We start from the raw sequence: 22,559 nt of genomic DNA, 5'->3' as shown, positions 1-22,559 counted from the left end.
CCTCGCCCCCCCCCCCACACCCGTAGAATATTCGGATATATGCGGCCGACCTGGAACGGGGCGAAAAGGTTTTTTTTTTTTTTTTTTTTACCGCGGATTTGAATACTTTTCACGAAATTTCCGATCCTCTCACCTACCACCCGCCATGCGACTCCGTATCCCCGTACGCTTTTACCCGGAAATTCGTTTTAAACCGCGCGTCCCACGCGTCCCGTGCTCGTCCTGTTTCCGTTTGCGCGCACTGCTTTTACACGTGTAAGATACAACACGAACCGGCAAACGTGTACGGCCGAACGGCGCAGTGTGCTCGTAAGGATTATCGCATTTCGTGACGTCGGAATCGTTTTTCGGTTTTCTCGTTTTTCAACGGGGGCCAAACATTGCTAGTGCCGCTCTGGATACCGCTAAAAACCGGTCACGTGTACCGTTCCGTTCGTGTTTGCGCGCGGCGAGAGGATTTCCGCGAACGGCCGAGCACCGCGTGGCAAAGCGCGGCGAATTGTTTTTTTTCTCCTTCGAAAGTAAATAATAAACTGGATTTCGAAATTTTAATAAACCCCTAGCGTGGAAAAAAAAAAAAAAAGTCCGGGAATTAAGTGTACACACACAAAAATTAATATATACGAAGCTGATTTACGTAAATTTATTCACAAGGGGTACTTGGCCGAATGAAAGAAAAAAATAAAAACATTTTCCTTCCATCATAAGGCCACGATTTTTATTCAAATTCCTTTTTCTTTCTAATCAAGAACGCCGCATATTTATTGATCAAAAGTCTCCTTGACTCTTTGTGCAGTCGCTTTTTTCTTTTTTTTTTTGATAATTATGATGAGTCCCCGAGGTGATGGTGGTATGTATAAAAAAATAAAACTTGAGGAAGGGGCAAAAAAATCTACGACGTCAAAGGCATAATCCAATATGCAAAGTCGCCATAGTTAAAAAAAAAAAAAAAAAAGGAAAACCGACCCGATTCAGAATTTTTCAACTTTGATCTTTACGCGATTTGCATTGTAAAACGTGTTTTATGTTTTTCTTTTCCGGTGTTTTTCTTTTTCCAATTTAAACCGATTTTCTAAGAGCCCGAAGAGAGTTGCTGTCACCGCTTCAGTTTTAATTAACGTATATTCATTCCGAATACATTTTCTTTCGAATAAATATTTCAAAAAGCAAACTTTCAACACTGAAATATGTATTTCACGTAAAGCTTTCAACCCCAACGAAATCTTTCTCGTATTATTACTTTTATTTTTGACCCGGCAATATCGATGCTGTGCAATATGATAATTAATCGGGTATTAATACAGTATATTCGAGTTTATCTACATATATCTATACATCTTGCATTGGTTTTTCGTGTTCATCGGACCGTAAAAAGCAAACATTGAGGGAAAAGATAAAAAAAATAAACAGTTTCCCATTGGCCGAGCGCGCAGCTCCCGGGAGTATAAAAGCTCTGTTGTTCAAATTGTTTCCCGTTCGATAAAGACGGAAGATAAATAAAAAAAAAGGAGGAACGTTTCCACCGCAGCTATTTCTAGTTCGGCCCTGAAATTATACTTTTAAATAATATAAAAAGGAGAGAGCGAATGATTTCTGCAACTGAAATGTACTCCTTTTTTTATTGGTCTTCTTTTAGCCGGGATATAAATTAAACGGAGTCTTAGGAGAACAGGAATAGTTAGTTTTAGGGCGGTATACAAGCTCTTAAGATTATTGGTTTTTTTTTCTGTGGCGTAACAGTTGTTTTTTCTTATTTTTTCCGTTCGTGTGCGTAACCGCAATATACTATATATAATTCGACCAAATAGCCGAGTAAATATAAATTAAATTAAACATGATTGTCCTTAATTCAAAAATCGAACTGACAACCTCAAAATGGGTTACATTATTTTATCCGAATAGAAAATATTAATCATTTATACCAACGGTTCCCAAACTGTGCAGCGCGGTGCCCTAGGGGCACCACGACCACTTTCTAAGGGCACCGTGGTCTACGGTTCATAACAAATAGTTTAAAATGTATAAAATTGTTTTTCCTTATTGTTTTCGTAAAAAATTTATAGCAAATAATGTAATATTTTCTATTGTATAGTCGGATATTCTCATTTTAACCTTATAATATTTGTATGTAATAATTATAATCATAAAATCAATCATTTTTACTTATCTATTTTTTAAGTTTAAATATGCATTAATTTTTAAGTAAATTTTTTATTAAAATTAACAAAATTGGTTATCAATAGATTGTTTTTTTTGTTCTGTCTTTAATGTTATTTACAGCAAAGGCAACATGGCTAAATTGGATCCTCCAAAAAAAGGCATCGCAGAAAAAATGTTTGGGAACCACTGATTTATACGAATCGTTTAATTACACAGTATGTCCCATAAGTCCCGTATTACCCTTAATATCTCCACGAGAAATTAATATATTTAAACGCGGTTTTTTTTACAGTACTTAGTATGGAAATTCTGATTGAATGGCATAAAATTCAATTTTTTTTTTTAAAATTCAAAATTTCAAAAAAAAAATTTTTATGCATTTAAGAATTTTCAATTTTTAAGATTGCCATTTTCTTGAGCATATTTTTTAAAACAGTTCTAAAAAAAAAAAAAAAATATTAAAATTTAATAAAAATTTACCAAGTTAGAGCAAGTTATGTTTTTGAATAATTATAATAAAAAAATGAATTGTTTCACATTTCAATAATCCAGTGCTTTGGCCACCTAGATCGTCCGACTTAACATCAATGAATTTTTTTTTTTATGGGGTTATTTGAAAAATTTTGTGTATCCGTCATGTTCATTGCCTGATATTTGTGACAAAATTGAACAAAATATTCAATATATTTTACCTGAGACATGAGAAAATGTTAAAAACGCTTGGGTCCAAAAACTTCAGCTCTGTGTTATAAATAATGGAAGTCACTTCGAACATTTATAAAAGAAAATGTTTTTCGTTTTTATGCAATAAAATCTCTTTTTTTTTTCTATTAACAATCATGTTTAAAAATATTATATGAATTTTAATTTTAATATTTCCTAAAAGCTCCACTAATAATTAAATGTTTACAGATTGCTAAGAAGTCAGCGTTCCAATCGAGATTGATGAAATTGAGACATTCATGTTTTGCTAGATAACAACTATTATTATAATTATTCAAAAACATAACTTGCTCTAACTTGGTCAATTTTTACTCAATTTTAATATTTTTTTAATTGTTTTAAAAAATATGCTTAAGAAAATGGCTGTCTTAAAAATTGAAAATTATTTAACGCATACATTTTTTTTTTTAATTTTGGAATTTTTAAAAAAAAAAATTGAATTTTGTGTCATTCAATCAGAATTTCCATACTAAGTAATGTAAAAAAAAAAAAAAACCGCGTTTAAATATTTAATTTTCAACTGATATTCATAAAATGTAGTGTTTTTAGATGTATGCGAAATGACCAGGACCGACCGGAGCGTGAATGTCGTTCGGATCGCTCAGACGACTAGTGAACTGGTTGTTTCTTCGGAACATTGTTTCATAGGACCTATGTCCGCCAGTTCTTGCTTTTGTTTTGTAAAAGATATTCATTAAGTAGGTTGATTTGCTGGGATCCATGTAAAGAGGGTATTTTTTTACAAGCTAAAATAAAATTCAACAGTATTAGAGATACCCGCGTGCTACTTTTTACTGAATTGTATAAAATATATAATGTGACTTCATTGACAATTGAACGCTTTGAATTAAAATTGTACTAAACAATACGTACATTTTAAATAATACTGTATGTTTACGTTTTAAGTATAAGTAAATAAAATTTAAAAAAATTTGTGTATTCTATTTTTTTATTCAATTTTAATTTTTGTGTGATATGGTCTAAACAAAAAAAAAAAAAAACACACAATAAGTATATATAATGAAGGATAAACAAATATTGTGGTAAGTGAATAAAAGTTGTCAATTTGTGATACTCAGCATGAAATTTACAATTATATATTTAGTTTAAAAGGTTACGACACCACTATTTTTATTAACGTGAATGTCCAGCTAGTTTGGAAGTTGTTCATACGGGTTTATTAAGAATTTAATAAATTTAAGATAAAAATCATACCTGAAATTGAATTAAATCCACTGTTCGTTGGTAAATAATTTATACAAACATTATTAATAATTGATGTAAAACGAAGATTGTAAATTGAATTCATGCACTCGGAATAAGTTAATTTATAAAAAGACTATATTTTAGAGACTCTTACTTCGTCGTCAATAACGGTGCCCAATTCTTTCACTTTAAATCCGGGCTTAACATATGAATCTCCGTACAAACTTCCTTTTACTTGAGCATCTCGTAGTTTTTTAAGTTTATTTTGGTCTTCTTTCATCTGGTCCAACACTTTCTCCGTCATTTTTTCCCACGTACATCTTTCAAATTCCCGTCTCTTTTTTTCTTCGTAAAAGTAGAAAAACAATATTATTATTATTGCTAGTATTTTATATACGGATTTTTTCCATCTCGATCATTCGAAACATTTATTATAAAGCGTCCTAATTTTTCCATCTATCACACCCCGTGAACGTTATTCTGTTTCAACTCACCATTTTCTGTTTCTTTTTTTTCCATTTTCTGTTTCGTCTTTAAGGCTATTGTGTCTCCGTAATGTTGTCGAGCGATCGATGGTTTCTTATACTCGTCTTCTCCGCCGGGTGACGTGAATATCCATCGTTGACTTTGCATTTTTAGTTATGTTAAAATAAAGTTGTAATCCTTACGCTGTATTTTAAATTATTAGTGATTCACACACAATGTTAGAATGTAAAATATCAATGTACACTTGTTTATTTTCTCTCCTATGGTTACAAAAGTATACTGATTATACAAAAACATATGATTATACGTTCATAATTTAAACAGTTATGTGACCTGTTTACACGGACCTTATTACAGATTTCCAACCATTTTTAATTGACAGCTCATTATTGTTGGTGGTTCTTTTGTAGATTTTTACGGTTTTTGTTTAGGGACGAAGAAACCTATAGTTTTTATATTATAAATGTAGTATAAATACAGATCATGACGGACATTTGAACACAATTATATGATAGGAAAAAGATAAAAAAAAAAAAGTTAAATTATTTTCAAAACATTAATTTTAATGATTTATAAAACATATTAAACGTAATAGGTACTCGGGGTTGACGATTTTTTTTTTTTTACATAAATCCTCAATAGACGGTGAAAATTTTGAAATGGAAATACGTAAATTAGATTCAAATTATTTTTTATACTAGTTTTGGTATTTGTCAAAGCAGACAATTTCTATTGACAAAAGTATAACGTGAAAGTAGTGTTTCCCAACATTTTACGGAACCCTTAGGAAATCTTAGAAGCCCAATGTCTTTAACTCCAATTTAATCTGAATTTTTCAATTATTTATTGAAAAAACCGATAGTCAAAAAAATGTTTCAAAGATAGTTCATGATTATTGTTTATTAAAATAACTACTATCGATGTTGACATACGTACGTTCCACGAAAACCTTAGGTTCCGCGGAACAGACTTAGAGAATCTCTGAATAGTAATAATTATAATATGAGCAGAGTTGACGAACACGGCAAAGGTAAATTATTACTTATTTGGTTTTTTTCATTCACAGTAAATGAAGAGACACGTTCGTTTACTACACCGTCTTTGGAAACGTGTTAATCACTCGAGTTACTGCGGACCGGACAGAGAGAATGCCTAATAATATCCTCCCGCAGTCACGCGACCAAAAAACCGGCCGCGAATTTCAGTTTTTTCGCTCCCCTTTTTCTCTCGGGGACAGGGGTGAAAAAAAAAGTCGAAAATGAACGAATTGGACTTATAAATGTGTATATATATATATACAATTACGGTTGTTTATCGAATTGGCTACGGCGGTATAGTGTCGGCGGCATTGCTGGCGGTTACACGCACGCGGTGGATGATTCACACGGTGATGAGCAAACCGATTCAACGGAGGCGGAGGTCTCTTGCACACTATGTGTACGTATAAAAACGTTGGGGAGGCAGTGGAGCTGCAATGGTATAACGTAGTGTTTTAATCCGACGGGTGCGCTCGATCGCCTAATATACAATAATAATAATGGGCTCGCAGACTTCGTGCATTATATACCGTACGGATAGATGGACGGACTTTGATAAAACACAGGGGCGGGGTACGAAACAGAAATGATAAGCCTCCTGCGCACGCTCCTCGGCAATAATAATAATAATAATAATAATAATAACGTCCCTCGTAGCGCGTGCACCTATTGCAGCAGCCCACCACCGCTGCGTAATATCGTATTGTAGGGCTTCGGCCGCTAACCGTCGCCGCCACTGCTGCCGCTGATGCGCCAGTGTCCTCCGCCCTTGCTGCGTGTACGGCATGCGCGTGTGTGCAACACGACGACCAGGGTGTGTACACGCGCAGCAGCGATTAACAATAACGTTCGCGGATGGCACACAATGGCCAGAGATCTGTGGCCCGTAAAATTGATGCCGTCGCCGTGTACAATAATGATAAACAATTCTCTCGGTGTTTTTTTTCCCTATTTTTTTTCGTTTTCATTTCCACCACATCCTTTCTCCCCGCCCCCTTAAATCGTACGGGGGAGGGGTCGGACGATGACGACGACGACGACGATGCCCGTCCGGGGGTTTATTAGCGTGCTAAAAAGACACGGACGTCCGCGAGATTAATGTCACCGGCAGCGACGGCAGAGCGGGACAGGCGGCCGTCGCCACTGCTGCCCGTAATGCGGTGCACGCTGCCGCCCTGTAATTTATAGTATTCACCCCCATCCCCGTCGACGGCGCACGAGGTATTATGTGCGTACGGGTCTCTCGTCGACGCCAACTGCGATTTATAACGTACGCCGTCGAGCCGGTTAGGTTAGCATCACGCGTTTTAAAAACGCCGAAAATCATACAGCAATATAGTGTTTGCACTACATTTAAAATAAATCAAAAATTCTTCTATACTATTTCTATGGGAATACTATAATTTACATCGGACGACGAGTACACTCAACAGCTTATTTGTTTTTAATAAAAAAACAAAAAAAAAAAAAAAAAATACTAACCAATATTTAAGTTCTTTTAGGACCACGAATAGTTTTTTCTTTTTTAATATCATTCGGATCTCCTTAGAGACTAATCGCCAACGTCTGTACTACACGAAGCCGTCGAGGTCTCGTTGTCCTGCGATCGGAAACGTCGATATTTCATCGCTCCATTTCGAACTGAATTTATTGCGCAATCGCATTGGTGCGATAGGCGTGATTCGAAAATACATAACATAAGCGTTCTACAAAGTCTCGTATGATATACGATGATGATCTGTGTCATGGCAGCTCTTCGATCATCGTTCGTCGGTGTTCGTCGGACGCGAACGCACGTGATTATCTCACAGAGTATGTGCGTGTAACGCTGGATTGGAATAAATAAACGACCGGAAAACAACGCGTTTTTGCGACAAATAATCGCATACTGGCGGGCAGTGAACACGTAGAAAAGCGACAAACACGCGAATTTGTTGCATATCCCGTTTTACGTACATAACACTAATTATCGCTGTAATCGTATCCTTTTAATCGTTTTTTACTCGTTCGCAACGTGCACTTCTCTGAGTGCTCTAATCCCTACACGGTTCCGTATAATCTCCGAGCGCATCTCATCGCGGTCATCGAATTAAAATAGAAAACGAACGAACGCGTTACGCGAATGCGATTGAACTCGGGACATGCCTGGATTTATTTGTTTAAAAAAATAAACTGCTTTTCCGGTCTTGTTTGTAAAAGTGTAACCAACTTGATAGGGACATCGACCGACGACGAGTACAAGGGCTTCTCGTACAGTCACGCGCATGAACACTGTTTTACCATTATATTCCATTAATGATTATGACGAAACTTGTAACACTGATCTAATTAAATTATTCTAAGGTTTTCGAAACTACGAAGACTTTAACAATAGCACCGTTAACTATTTGAATATCAGATGTAATCGGTTTCTCCTGATCTTCGTTAGATTTACTATATTGAACACTATTCTTCACGCTTGGACCTGGAAAACCAATCGAGTGTGTTGTAGATAATTTGTAAGCTTACGATGCTATGATATGAATATTCTTAAATATATTGTGTTATAATTACGAGTCTTAAACATTTATTGCAATGAGTGTTTTTTGATACAAATATACAACCGGTGTGATTAAAATAGTATTGCAAGATAATAAAATGAGTATTATTTTGTATTAATCTGAGGTATTGGATAAAAGACGACCGAATAAAAATCATTCGTCCATCAAAAATAATTTAACACGTGTAAACGTACTATAATTATCGGTTCTATTGGTATTTTAGAATACATTTAACCTCGGGAGCTCGAAGTTTTGTTTACAATTGAAATCATAAATATTTAATGTTAGAAATATAATTATATGTACCCATACCATTGAAGAAATGTGTTAATTACACACCGTTTACACTGTTATTACTTACTTAAAAAATAGTTACTAACGATTAAATGGTGTGTTATAAAATGCATAATGATTATTTGTACAATATATTATACGTGTGGTTACTAATTTATTCGGGTCTTGTCGAAAAGTGAAAAAACCGTGTTGGTTTTTAATGAATTCGTATAAGTAGGTGTATCGACTCTAATCGATCGATGCTAATTTTGCCGGAGTTAATTTAATTTGTATGATTTAATTTGAACACGTATAATTATTTTATTATTATTCATTAACACTTAATTTTATCTCACTGTATCAGATAGCTATCTGCATAAACAGCACTTAAGTTTTTAGTTTTCCATTTTAATTGGTTTACCTGAGGTATTTCAAAAAAAAGGTTGTGGTTTTGATAGCACGTAATGCAGTACGTTTAAAGTTATATGCATGAATATATTCAAGTTTATAAACTTAATTTCATCATACAAAGAGTGATATCTTAATTACTATCCTTTTTTTATGTTTCGATTATTTCTTTTTAACATTTTGATTTGCGTATAATTTAAATGTACCTACACTTCTAAAAAGTTATACTTGTATACTAATTATGTAACGTTGAACTGTGTAGATCTTATGTACCTCTTAAAGAGTATGCTGTATAATACTTTTGTTTTACAAAGGGTAGGACACTTACTTAGATTATTATTTAAGTAATATTTTGGAAATGCTTATGTAACTTGGTAGATATTTGAATTAGAACATTTGGATTTATTAAAGTTTAATTATGAAGAAACATGAATAATTTCTTTTATTATAATAGCGTTCGAGAACTTTCAACGAAATCATCATCACAATTTTCAATATGAAAATTTAATAGTCATACTGAAAATGTAATTTAATGATTGGCTGTTTAGTGTGTTGAATAAAAACAGAAATCTAATTAAAATCGGTAGTTTTTAATATTATTTTTGTCTTCAGTTTAATACACATTTACATTTATGTACCTATAGCATTATGTTTGCTTTATCTTAAAGGTTTAACGAAAAAAGCAACATTTTAGATTTCTAATTATTATCTTAGTTTTTTTACACCAAATTTAAAATTTAAATGATTTCAAGATTACCAGTTCAATGTTAACTTTTTTACATTCCCGTTTTCAAGTCAAAAGTTAATGTGCAAAATACCTACTTCTTGTGAAGTACGATAAATCTATCTATTAGAAAGTATAGTATTTTAGTATATACATTTCCCTAAAATCAGAATTTTAAAAACGCGAATTTATGCATAAAAATGGGTTCATCTATGTAACAAGGATCCCTGTATATCACAATAGAAGAAAAAAAAGTTTTTGGCGGTTTTCTTTAAGACGTGTGATTGTACTACAAGATTACCGAAAATAAGCTTTCATTTAAATTAAAATTTAATTTACACACATGTCATGTTAAGCGTGTTAACGATCCATGTTAAAAAAAAAAAAAAAAATATATTAAAAAAAAACATTATGACCCATCAAAGAAGGTGGCTACGGTCCAATAACACCACTTCACGTATCTGTAATCTAATAATTATAGTAATTATATTGTGGTATCAAGGTAAATAGCTTCCGTTTACACGTAATGTGCCCAAAAGAACGTCATCAAGATTAAGATTTTCCCAGGACTGGTAAACCGAGTCCCAAATAATTAGATGAATATCTGGACAAGGTAAATTGAGTAATAATTTATTATTATAATAATAATAATAATAATAATAATAATATAATATATAATATTATATTGTTAACGAAGTGTAACGTTTAACTAATCGTTCTCATTCAAATATTTTTAATTTTATTGACGTTCTTTTCGTCGTCTTCGGTACGGCTGAACACGCCAGTGCACTCCGACGGGCACGATCAAAAATGTGAACGCGAGCTTCGCCGTATCGAAACGTATTCGTGACCGCGTTCCTCCGGACTCGTCCGCGGAAACATCGTTTTTCATCTCTTTCGCATGCTATTCGTTCGCAGGATCGCATTCGTACGACCACGGTGCGCGTGCTACAACATCGTCCAGATGTGCTTGTACTCGAACGGTGCTCGAAGGCCCTCGCGACGCCGCGACCGGGACGCGTTTCAATGTGTACGGTGTAGCGTTCGATCGAGGACCTCGTAAATCTCGTCGAGTCCGGTTGCCGCGCCGACGGGATGGGGGAGGATCGCGATGTCGGTGCGCACACGTGTATTCGTACAAAACCTATCCCCTCGCTCCGATAGGGGTGGTGTGGGGGTGGGGGAAATGGTAAGCTTCGACCGGAATCGTGTTAAACACAGCCGGCCGACGAAAACAATCGTTCGCCCCCCCCCCCCGGGCGCGACGGCCCAACAAGTGGTGCACCGCAAACGTACCGTACGTGCACGTTTTTAACGGCGGTCAGTCCTTTTGTGTTGCCTCCGCGTGCGGTCAGTCCGCGTTCGAACCGTATCCGCACTGCGTTACTCGCCATTATTGCGTTACCCCGCACGCACCCGGTTTGGACGCGTTCGCCGTTGTTAGCGTTTCCAATTTGTCGCGTCCGCGGTTTTCCGACGCGCGCACAATGCACCGGCTGTAGGGACACCCTCTGGCCGAGCGCGGAAATAATTGACGAAGTCCAAACATTAATCGACAACGTATTGTGTCCGGCGAATTCCGTCCACGCGCTCGCACGCGTACACGTCTCTCCGCCGAGTGTTGCCGTCCCCTTTCGCGCGTCTATTGTTCGCACGCGCGTCCGAAAGTAATACGACCAACAACGGCTCTACGGTTTTCGCGACTCCTCTAGCGGCACCCGCGTTGGCGGGGCCGGCTCGAAGTACGGGCGAGCTAGCTAGGCGCCTGCCCGGAGCGGCACTTTGGTAGGGGCGGCATTTTCGAAATTGACTCATACATTTTTTTTTTTTTTTTTTTAGTTCAATCGGTGTTTTAAAAGAAAAATATTCAAATCAATGCGTTCGCGAAAACCACTTGCCTATACTGTTTAAAGTTATTTTAATACTTTATATTACGGCCTAGGCTGGGCGTTTTCGATTGTTCCAAAAATAAAAATTATCACACAATCACTTCCGCGATTTCCGACACTCGCGATAGTGATGGGTTTTGAGTAATAATTATAGAAATCATTTACATCGATGTGTCACGTAAAAATAGGGGTAGGGGCTAAGTTAAAATAAGAGATAATTTTTTTTTTTTTTTTTTTTTTAGAGGCAGCAAGATTTGATTTTTCCTGGTGCACTATTTTTGCTAGGGCCGGCCCCGCACGTTGGCCGTACAGTCCGCGATATTCATACACCACGAGCCTGCGAACGCGCGTTTTGACCGTTTCTGTTGAGAAACGTTCTCGACACGATCCTAACGAACCGCTATCGATACACGTCGAATCGTTTCCCGTTCGCATCCCCGTCAGCATTGCCGCTGGACCGAATCGTGGCGTATCGCGTTGCCCGTCATTACGGGCGTTTGTAAGCTCGGCCCGAATAAAAATGTACATATGATTTTCTTATAATATTTTTGAAAATCATTTAGCATTACCCAGAGGACACCACGAGGAGGCGATTCTCATTGTCTTCCAAAAATTATTTTCACTGTCATATTATTATTCATAGTATGAAATTCGTTATATAATTAATGTAAAATGTATTTTTATAAATTTCTAAGTGTAAAAAATCTAAAACTACAAGTAAAACTGTTGAGTAAAAATATGAGGGAAAAATTGTATTGTAATAATATATAAATCTAAAAAGCCATGTGTTTAACGTATTCGCTGTTTGTAGTTCTTTTAATTTTACAATGACGACATATATATTGGGGTGAGTGAAATTGAAACTTGAATTAAAATGCGCATGAAATGATTCACATACATTAGTTGTACACGTATCAACTGATGCACAGGCCCACATATCAGGTGAAAACATAGCATCCTCTCCTATGTATGTATTGACTAAATAATCTGCAAATATTATCGGGCCGAGATTACAACTAACCTTTTTTACTACCTGAAATTTCCGAGCCGAGTTTTCAATCTACCTACCTTATTACATAAAATTTTCGGGGTTTACAGTTTACATTTGCCCGTCGTTATTGGTCGATTGAGGGGGGCAAAAAGAAAGAAAGAAAATAAAAACGTTTTACAAACCGTTGTACAATTGAAACAAATCGCAGCCGATCCGTGTCCGTGCCTCGGGTTATCTGCGGAAATTCTGCGATACCTAGTTCCGTTATTACACGGATTGAAGGAAACCTGATCATAACTTTTTTATTTACTGCTCGAAATCTAAATATGACGTGCGAATACGTTATGGCCTTACTATACAGGTGACAACAGCTCTAACGGCTATATGAAATGTATTTCGTAACGGTTCAAGCTGTCGATTGGTTTTTAGGTTAACCGAACAAAACGTATTCGATAACCTTTGCCGGTGCGTTTCTCGTTTTTCGACGTTGACGATGGCGTCGAAGTCGATTCCCTATTACGTTTCCGTACAAAAGACGCAACGATTCGAGTGTACCGTTGAGAGGAGATCCGCCGACGGATATGGCGTTTTTGTTCCGGTCTCCAAGCCACATATTCGTCTGACAATAAGAATAATAATAGGTTATTTCAACTACCCGTCCCGTTCAGATGGCGCGTGCTTTCAGCGGCTTTTTTTTTTTTCTTCCACCGGAACGTCCACCACCGTCGGCCGTTATGATATTTTTGCGTGCCGCGCCCAAATCGTTTTCCGAATCGATACGCGTCTCGGTACAACACAGTATTTTTTAAATCGTGAACGAGCACAATAATTGTGTTGTTCGCGTGCTCTCGACAGCGGGTCTCTCACTCGTCGTCGTCGAATAATTGCAATCGTAAAAGCGGCCAAGCGTGAAACAGCCATAGTCCCGTGGCCGTTTACACGCGCACGTTTTCCCCCGGCATATCATTAATATATTAATTTTCGAGAGGAAAATGCTCGGGAAAGTACATGGACCGGTGTATAATAATGACACGGAAAGTTTTCAACGAAGAACAAACGAAAACTTGTATCAGTTGTACAATAAGCCGAATCTACGACATCTCTTAGCCAGAAAAAGGCTGGCATGGGCGGGACACGTTTGGCGAGCAGAGGGATCAGTCATTTAGAATGTCGCGGTAAACCATCCAAACGGGAAAAGACCAAGAGGTAGAGATGGTATGATACAGTAAAAAAAAAACCCTGAAGAAAATCAATCCAGCGCTGGATATGGAAGTGGCGTTGGACATGGAAAATTGGAAGAGCGTGTTGGAAGCGGCGACGGTTCTGAATGGACCGCTATAAGCCTTAGAAGAAGAAGAAGATATCATTAATTGTTATGATTATAGGTTAGGTCACGCGTTGCTGCGCGCGCGAGGGTTTGGCATCTCGACACCGCTCCGACGTGGAACACACCGCGAGTACACCGTCACCGTGAACTTTTGCACAGAAGCGAAATCGACGATGAACTTCGCACCACCTGGGGCCGTACACGCAGTACGCCTAAAATCAAAAATAAAGAGCCACGCACGTCACGTATATTTTTATTTATTCGCGATGGTCACAACACTGAGCCGTGTTGTTAATATTTGGCTCCCAGGGCAAAATTAAATATATTCACCCTCTATTTTATTTATCATTAATCATAATGCATTACATTCCTGTTTAACTTAACTTTTTTTTTTTTTTACAGCGTATTTTGAACATTGATTTGACAAAAAACTAAAAATGATTGTAATTGTAATTACTAAACAAAATAGTTAGGTATTACTATGATACGTTGACCAATTGTTATTATTACTCGAACGTAGTTGGAAATTTGTTCAGAAAAAATTTATGATGGTCCAAAATAATTGTAATACGAAATAATCTTTCTCGTATATTTTATTTATGTAAAAGTTTAAAATATTACAAATAAAATATTTTGGCCCCCTTTAAATCATACGTCCGGGTCGTATGCCCTCTAGGATCCCCCCCCATGGCACGGTTCTGGTCTAACGTGAGTCATTTCACTGTCAAAGAGCGAATTAATTTATTTTAATAATGAAATAAATGTATCCTTCCGACTATAATCAAGTCTTATTCTAATTCCCCTATTTTTTTTTTTTTTTTTTTTTGATACACAGTTTGAACAGCACAATAAACCCGATCGAAAACTATACACATAGGGTGTCAGAGACCAATATATATATATATTGTTTTCCGATTCTTTTGTGTGAGCTAAACAAACATCGCGAACCTATTTAGAGAATATATGACGTGCTGTTGAACATATACGTGCGTATATAGTTTTTTTTTCCCTCGTTGAAATCGCTTCGGTGGAGCGTTGGACCCTTTTTGATCCTTTTGTCCTCTAAAAAAGCAATAGTAAAAATTAGGGTTCGGTGGGAGAACATAAAAGAGAATACAAGGGAAAGAGATATATCCGTTTTAAATAAACTTTTTGCGTGCTTAATGATACATAGAGGTGTAAACAATTCCTCGGTCCATTACGCGCCACTAAATGCAGTCAAAAACACCCTCGTCGAAGTTGCACGAAAATATTTAAATGTTTTACAAATAAGACGTAGAAAAAAAAATGAAAGTACGACATTCTGACTTTTTGATTCACATCTACCATCACATCTATCATCACACTACCGATGCATATTGTAGTACATTTAACTCGGAATTTGTAATTTTGTTGTGCAATTATAAAAAAAATATATATACATGGATATAAAAACCATTTCATACTCATTAATTATTTACCCCCTATTTGAACATCTTCTACGTGTCTGTCGATTTGATGTATGTTTACAATACACTTGTTGTTTTTATTAAGTATGCTTCACTTTCTCGTATTATACACTTTGGGAAAAATACAAGGACCCATAAAAAAATAAATCATCACAACCAAGAACAAAGACGTGTCGAAGGGTAGGTTTTGAGTGTTGTTTAACCCCTTACCCTCCGAAATTTTAACGAATTTAGAAAAAAAGTATTTATTAGTATTTTTTGTAACATTTAAGTAAAAAATTATGCCACGTTTTTTTATATAATCCATTATCTATTACAATAAAATTAATTATTACCAAAATTGTTATCTTGTGAAATAAATACATTTGAAATACTTGGTAGTAAAAATATTGAAGCCTCTCCTCCTCGAAAAAAATGTCTAGGCACGCAACTGATAAAGAATAATTTTGTATTATCCAGCATAATTGGTGAAGTTTTGTATTTAAAATAGTACCTTAATAATATTCAGCGATTATTCGATAATCGTAATAGTATTGCCATTGATACGATTGAATTCGTCGATGTAATGGAAATTCAATATTTATGAGTTTATTACAATTCACTTTTCTATAAAGCAAAAAGAAGAAATCGTAATAAATTGTATAAAAATGCAGTAAAGTGTACGAATAACGTATATTCAAATAAATGAACAAATATTTTTATTTCGTTACAAGTGTAACTGAAGCATATCTTCATGTTTTAAAATAATCCCATCCGCTGCATTTGTTATCACTATATTTTGCGTACTATAATTAATAGGGGTGTGCTGCAGGTACCCGTCAGGACGCTGTTAACGAATGAATTATAATTATTTACTGTAAACATTTTATAACGAAAACGTTTCGCAGTGTACGGACATGTTAAGTCGTAGTAATTAGAAATCATAATAAAATGTTCAAAGAATGCAGTACAACGTATTTTACAGAACCTCGTAATATTCATCATAGTTAAACGTAATTATAATAATATTTCCAATACGTATTTCTTATGACTTAATTCATAAAATATCTGTTTTTACTACTGAATAATGATTTCATTTTGGATTCATTTATGTACATAACAAAATTGATTTGTACATTTCTGTTCAGAAAATGTTATCAACTTTATAATGTAATAGGAACATGAGTTGCCAGTTTTACATCATCATTCGACTTTTGGAAAAAAATGATTCGAAAAAAAAATCCGAAAACGGATATTCATTAATGTTACTAAACGTTTAAACACTATACCCTCGATACATTTTTTTAAGTCGTACATCTTTTTAGTTTCGAAATTCTCATCATGCTATAAAAAAAAAAAAAATATATTTTCTAGTACAATATGTATTGGTTTTCAGTGTAGGTTTTCTGTCTGCGGATGACATGATTTTATTCCAATTCACCACCATGTTTATTTTTAACGCTTTGGTGGTTTTAACGATACGATGGTTTTCAGTGTTGACTACATCATTCATTTTTTTTCTTTCAACCGCTGGTTTTTTATAACCATCCGGGTCGACTGATCACTGGTGTACTACAATGATTAGTGTAATATCAGTGTTGGTAAATTATAATTGAAGTAAGTATATATAAATGCATGTAATAGGGGTGTTAAATACCCCTATATTACAATATCGTTTATTTGAAGAAATATGTACATGGTTTACCCGTCCTAAATTCTAAATTGTCTCTTGAATAATTATTTGCCATTACTTATTAGTAATAAGTAATTATAAGCCATATAAAAAGTAATAAGTAAATACACTTACTATACAGGTGCTGTTTTTATCAAATATTATTTTTTGCCATCATTTGTGCAAAAGTTTCATCGTTGTACGAAACATACATTATGGAATAATGTTTGAAATATTCGTCGAACTCGGAATGCAAAAATGCTTATGCTCGTGCAGCTTTCGACAAAACCAATTTATTGTATGTATGTACGAATTGTTTGAAGCTTTCACGAATATATGTAATAATGTTTCTATTCCGTAGTGTACAGATATTTCAGACCGATCCTTAGAGTACATGTACGCGTATGACTATTCGGAACATACTGATTTATGTATTTTATCGTTTCCTCTGTGCTTGTTATCCTTAGATAGGTGCGCCCGCGCTGACTGCGGTTTATTCTTTTGTTTGACGCACCCGTATGTATTTCACTTTTACAACCGGATATGCTTCAAGTCATCGTTTTATGTGGTATATCTATCGTTCTCTTACCTTCGACGGGTTGCTTTTCGTATTTTGTTTTTTTATATTTCTGTGACAGTTCTATAGCTCATATTCATATATTGCTTATCTATCTTCCACTAAAGCTTCCCTTTTAAAGTTTTTCGAGCACTCATTAATTTCTGTTACTTCTTTTATCATCCATTTTTAATTATTTCATTATTTTTTGAATTTATTGATATCGTCAAAATCTAAAACAAGGAGTATTTTTGTTCGATATGTTTTGTTACATCGAATTTAATTGTTCGATTTTAATCTTTTTCATATTATTTTATTCGGAACTCTTGTTTATTCGAGATAAGACTTGTTACATGCCTGCGAATGGAAATTTTAAAGTTCCTGGATTGTGTATTTATAGTGTTTTAGGTATCTTTATTTTTTTGGGGATAATGTTTCTTTCGTAAACTTGTATTAGAAACTTTTTACATCGAATAATCGAAGTTCTAGCAATCTCGTCTGTTCCGTTCTATATGTATGATATATTAGTGTAATTATTTCTTACTTGTTATTTTCTTTTTCATTAATTAGTACTAAGAATATTATCTTCGTTGTTTAGTTTCTAATTTTTAGATTTTAAGATTTATATTCTCTATGAAGTACAGTACAATGAATCAACATGAAAATATCTAGAAGCGTGTTTTTTTTTCTGTAAACTCTTATGTTGACCTTTTCAGAATGAATATATATTTATTAATTTCAGTTTAATAACATTTAATTAAACGGATAGAAAATTAAAAATAATGAGTTTAGCTTTTTTTTTTTTTTTGGAGAAAAAATTTAAAATTTAATATATTTTATATAGGGCTGATGGTATTTTGAAATTATTTTGATACACGATATACTGTAAAAAACCATAATTTATCGTTTTGTTTTTTTAGTATCCCAAATCAGTACGGTTTTTCGGTATACCAAATAATTTTGGTTTCGGTGTATCGAATCATTTCGGTTTTTCGGTATACTGAGTTTTCGGTGTTATTTCGGTATACCGTTACAAACCAGTATTGAAATTAAAACCGTAATACCGAATATTATTTTCAATACCGTTAGACCTAATTTTATATGATAAGCATAAAGTATTTAAGTTTTTTCATACAGAATGAATATGAAAATAATTTCAGTTTATTTTTTACAGTATTAATAATTCAGTTCAATTATTATTACGATATTCAAGTTGATATAATAAGTAAACCGCTTGAAATCGTTATTAAAATAATCTTCTGAGCTAATGTAGAAATATTTGATTTTCTTTTTTTTAGGGTTACTTCATCACATTTTAAGTGAATACTAATTACAATGATTGTAAATTAAAAGTATTTTACTGTGTGCATTTATAAATCTCATAATAATTACTCATTTATTTAAATTATATATTTGGTAATTTTATTTACATGAAACTGTGAAGGAGATTTTTTCTTTAAAAATATTTTTTAAGTTCCTTTGAATGATTAAATAAACGATTTATAGTCTAAAACATTAAATATTCCATTGGATATTTTAAATAAACGTAGACGTCTAATTTATTATTATATAACATACGTATGTTATATAATAATAATAGCATACCATGAATGTTTAAAGAGCATTTCGATTCGCGTTGCTGATCGTATAACATGATATAAATAATAACACAACGATTTAGATTAATGTACTAATGTAGATAACGATTAATTTATCACATACATACTTGAACGACCGTTTAGTGTTATCGGTGACTTATATCTTTGGTCGTTTTACGTCGTTATTCATGTGACTTCCCGGTCTGATGTTTTAGATTGTTTTTAACGTTTTTTAATTTATAATTGATAATAGGTATATTCTAAAGGAAAACTTTCTAAATACGTGCGATTTCATAATTATATTTTTAGAAACCATTTTTCACTGGCCGGAGAAGACTAATCTAGTGTGCATAAGACTTGCAAATATAATTAGGAAAACAAAAAAAAACATTGTACACGTATGTTTCGAAGTGTCGAATAATTAAACAAGACTTTTTAAGCGCACGAACTTTTTCGCGTATCTATATAAGGATACATCCTCATATCGCATACGGTTTTTCTACATTCGGGGTGTTTTTTTTTTTCTTCTTCGACAGACTTCGCATTCACGCGCGTACCCATACGTTTACAAAAGAGTTTTTCGTCGGGTTCGCGAAAACGGGCAGGAAGACCACGTCTCCGCCCCTTCCGCGCGTGCATGTGCATCGGCCGGTGCACATTTGCGACGAAAAATAAATAAATAAAAACCTCGGACGTACATTATTAAATTACATCCCGTACTTCGTTAGGTTAGGAAACTCCTCCGCGCCCGCAAAACCGTTCACGCGTCTCGTACGTATAATCATAAACAATAATAATAAATACGCCGTCACGTCGGATCCCCCCTCGATGATGCTAATCATGTATATACGTCGTTCGGCCAAAGTCAATCTCGGAACAAATAATAACAGTTATAACAGAAAGCCAAGTGTGCGCGTGTATACGTGTGTGCGAGTGTACGCGACGGATAGGCGACCGTATGTGCGGTTTTTCGGTTACAATGACGACGGCGGCAGATGTTGCGTGTGTGCGCGCGCGAAAAATCCTGCAGGGACGCCGCGCCCGGTTCACGCCCACGCCCCGTCGACGAACGCGCACACCTAAACAAAAACCATCCCTCCCCCGAGGTCGGTCCTGCAGCGAGCCGCGTAGTCCTTTCCCGGTGTGCGACAGGACACGCGCGCCCGAGGATTTACGCGCGTCCGATTTCGGCCCCGTTCGACTCGTTGTATGACGTATAGTATGATATTAGTAGAACACCCCAATGTATCGTAATATATTATGATGGGAAAAAAAAATCGAAATCTGTTCGATCTCACCCCATGGACCGGCATGTACGTATAGAAAAACCAACTAACTTTTGGAACAATCGGACACGGCGTTGAAATTAAAATTTCATCTCGTTAGATTTTTTTTTAAATAATTTTACGAACATTTTCAACTTGTTCATGGGTATTTCGTAAGCAAAAGTTGATAAATCATTATTTTATTTGCGGTACCCGAATATGTTAAACCGTCCATGTTTTTCGCTCAAATTTCAACTTCCGCTACTAGTGAAAGATATATATTGACTTTGATGTATTTTAAATATTTAGAATTGTTTGGGTACGCGGGATAAGCAAGAAATATAATATTTTACAAGTTCAAGTAAACATAACTGCTTATCTTATAAGCGGTAGGATTGGTAGGACTTATACAATTCATCGGAACATTAGTTATATGTCATAATTAATGGTCTTTAAAATACATCCAATACAATATTTTTATTTATTCACACCAGTTCAAAGTTCACCATCTTTAATTTAATACATTTTTGTTTCCGAATAAGACTTACACATTTTCATTACGGGCCTGTATTGAAACCATTCTTTACGTGATCCCTCTCTTTCCGTACACTTAAAGCACCACCACAGTAATAATAATATATCGGCTGTGCTTCGTCATCCAATTCAATAGTTACTGCTATTTCCAATCAAGTTTTTATGACGTGCTTCCATTTCCAACCGTATAAGTGTCTTTTATAGTTTCGAATGACAGTTTGCCATTTTTTTTCTAGCGCGCTAAATCCGCGTAAACCCTAATCCTTCCAGATGTGATATTATTTCGCGAACCCTCCTTTTCTATACCGTTAATCCAATAACAAATAAATGGTGTATATTTTTTTGAGGGACCAGAATATTCAGATGGATTCAATAACTACTGTTAATTTAAATTGCGGCGTGAAACGTTTATTGCATTAGACCGCGCGACAATAAAATCACTAAACCTCACCTTAAAAGCAATTATTTAACACAACATAATAATAATAATAATTAGGTAATAAACCGGTGCTTAGCACTATGACTATAATCATATACATATATACATATATGTATGCATACTATTATATATATTGTTTGAGAACAAAACCTAAGTGAGAGACCGACGATTTACAATTCACATCGAACGGGCCATAGTTACTCAGAATTCTGTATTATTTAATATTTATTGACCGAAATATGATTTTCTTATATTATAAATGATCGCTCCATGACGGATGGTTTGGTCAAATCACAGAGAAACAATTGTTAGTTGTTTAATATTTACTTATTATTTAAATACTAATAAATGTATAAGTATATTTATTGAGAAAATGAAATAACATAAATTCTTACGCCCGGTATACTGGAAAACACGTGACCGACGACAAATGTAAAAGGTTTACAATAGAAATTTGTAGGGAACTGGTCTGCGATTAAATCATGCTCAAACATTCGTTTCGATATGAGGGTGTTAGAGATCAAGACGTTTGCAGTAAGGGCGAAACGGGCCCATACTACAAACGACGTCTGGATAGTGTTAATCGTGGATTTAGTTTCCGAACGTCAAAGGGACGATCGATCCATCCCTCTTTGATGATAACGCATAATGGTCCAGTTTCGTTGGAGGCGGGTTTCGGGCGTTTTGCCGCCATGATCCGCTCCACCGGACTGCTCAACCGTTGCGTCTCTTCGGTGCTCAACAGTTCATTGGAGTCACTCTCGCCCGTCGTGGATAACGCTGGACCTGTGAGGGCGGTGTGATAGCTGTATATGGACTCGGAATCTGAGGCACAAGAAGACGTTCCGGCGGGATCGCTTGACTCGAAAACCGATGGTATGTCATCGAGGCGCGCATCGGACGTCGTGATGTCCTCTCCGATCGCTTCCACGTCGACGACGCATTCCGACGGCTTCGATTCGACCGGTCGCACTTCGATGGTCCTCGCGAACAACTCACCCGATCGTTTCTCCTCGGCGTTCGTTGTTCCGCCCACGACGATCGTTTCATCCTCGACCGTCCGGTTCGCGACCGCGGAGTTGTAGATCGTCTCGATCCAAGACGACGGTGTTTCACCGGGTTCGCGAGCAGACGATTCGGACTTGACGCCGTCATTCTCGACTCGACCGGACCTTCCGTCACTGGCCTCAAGTCGTCCATTGCTCGCCGGAGGGTCAATCGACGATCGCTTGTCGACGACCACGTTCCGTTTCGTCGAGTCGATTTCTGCCATCCACTCGAACAACCCTTTCAACCGTTGTTGT

The 22,559-nt window shown here is 35.6% G+C and overlaps 1 protein-coding gene across 1 annotated transcript; it reads right to left on the bottom strand.

Annotated features, from left to right (window-relative positions):
* Positions 1-3,428: 3,428 nt before the first annotated feature.
* Positions 3,429-4,722, bottom strand: LOC112690718. The gene is made up of 3 exons (XM_025564789.1): positions 4,584-4,722; positions 4,244-4,434; positions 3,429-3,629 (listed from the first exon to the last, which is right to left on the bottom strand). The coding sequence occupies exons 1-3, from the start codon at positions 4,720-4,722 to the stop codon at positions 3,429-3,431; spliced, it is 531 nt and encodes a 176-aa protein (XP_025420574.1).
* Positions 4,723-22,559: the final 17,837 nt, after the last annotated feature.

The sequence above is a fragment of the Sipha flava genome, unplaced genomic scaffold (genome assembly GCF_003268045.1).
Source record: "Sipha flava isolate LNK unplaced genomic scaffold, YSA_version1 51_pilon_pilon, whole genome shotgun sequence".
Classification (NCBI taxonomy): domain Eukaryota; kingdom Metazoa; phylum Arthropoda; class Insecta; order Hemiptera; family Aphididae; genus Sipha; species Sipha flava.
Note: the sequence above shows the minus strand (reverse complement) of the source record. Positions and strands in the feature narration are given on the sequence as shown.

Bases quoted from the DNA above. Each gene is read 5' to 3' on its own strand.
- LOC112690718 (XM_025564789.1), bottom strand. From the start codon at position 4,722: ATGCAAAGTCAACGATGGATATTCACGTCACCCGGCGGAGAAGACGAG. The intron at 4,435-4,583 runs GTGAGTTGAAAC...ACTTTTACGAAG, and splicing joins AAAAAAAGAAACAGAAAATG to AAAAAAAGAGACGGGAATTT. The intron at 3,630-4,243 runs GTAAGAGTCTCT...ATTTTATTTTAG, and splicing joins GCACCGTTATTGACGACGAA to CTTGTAAAAAAATACCCTCT.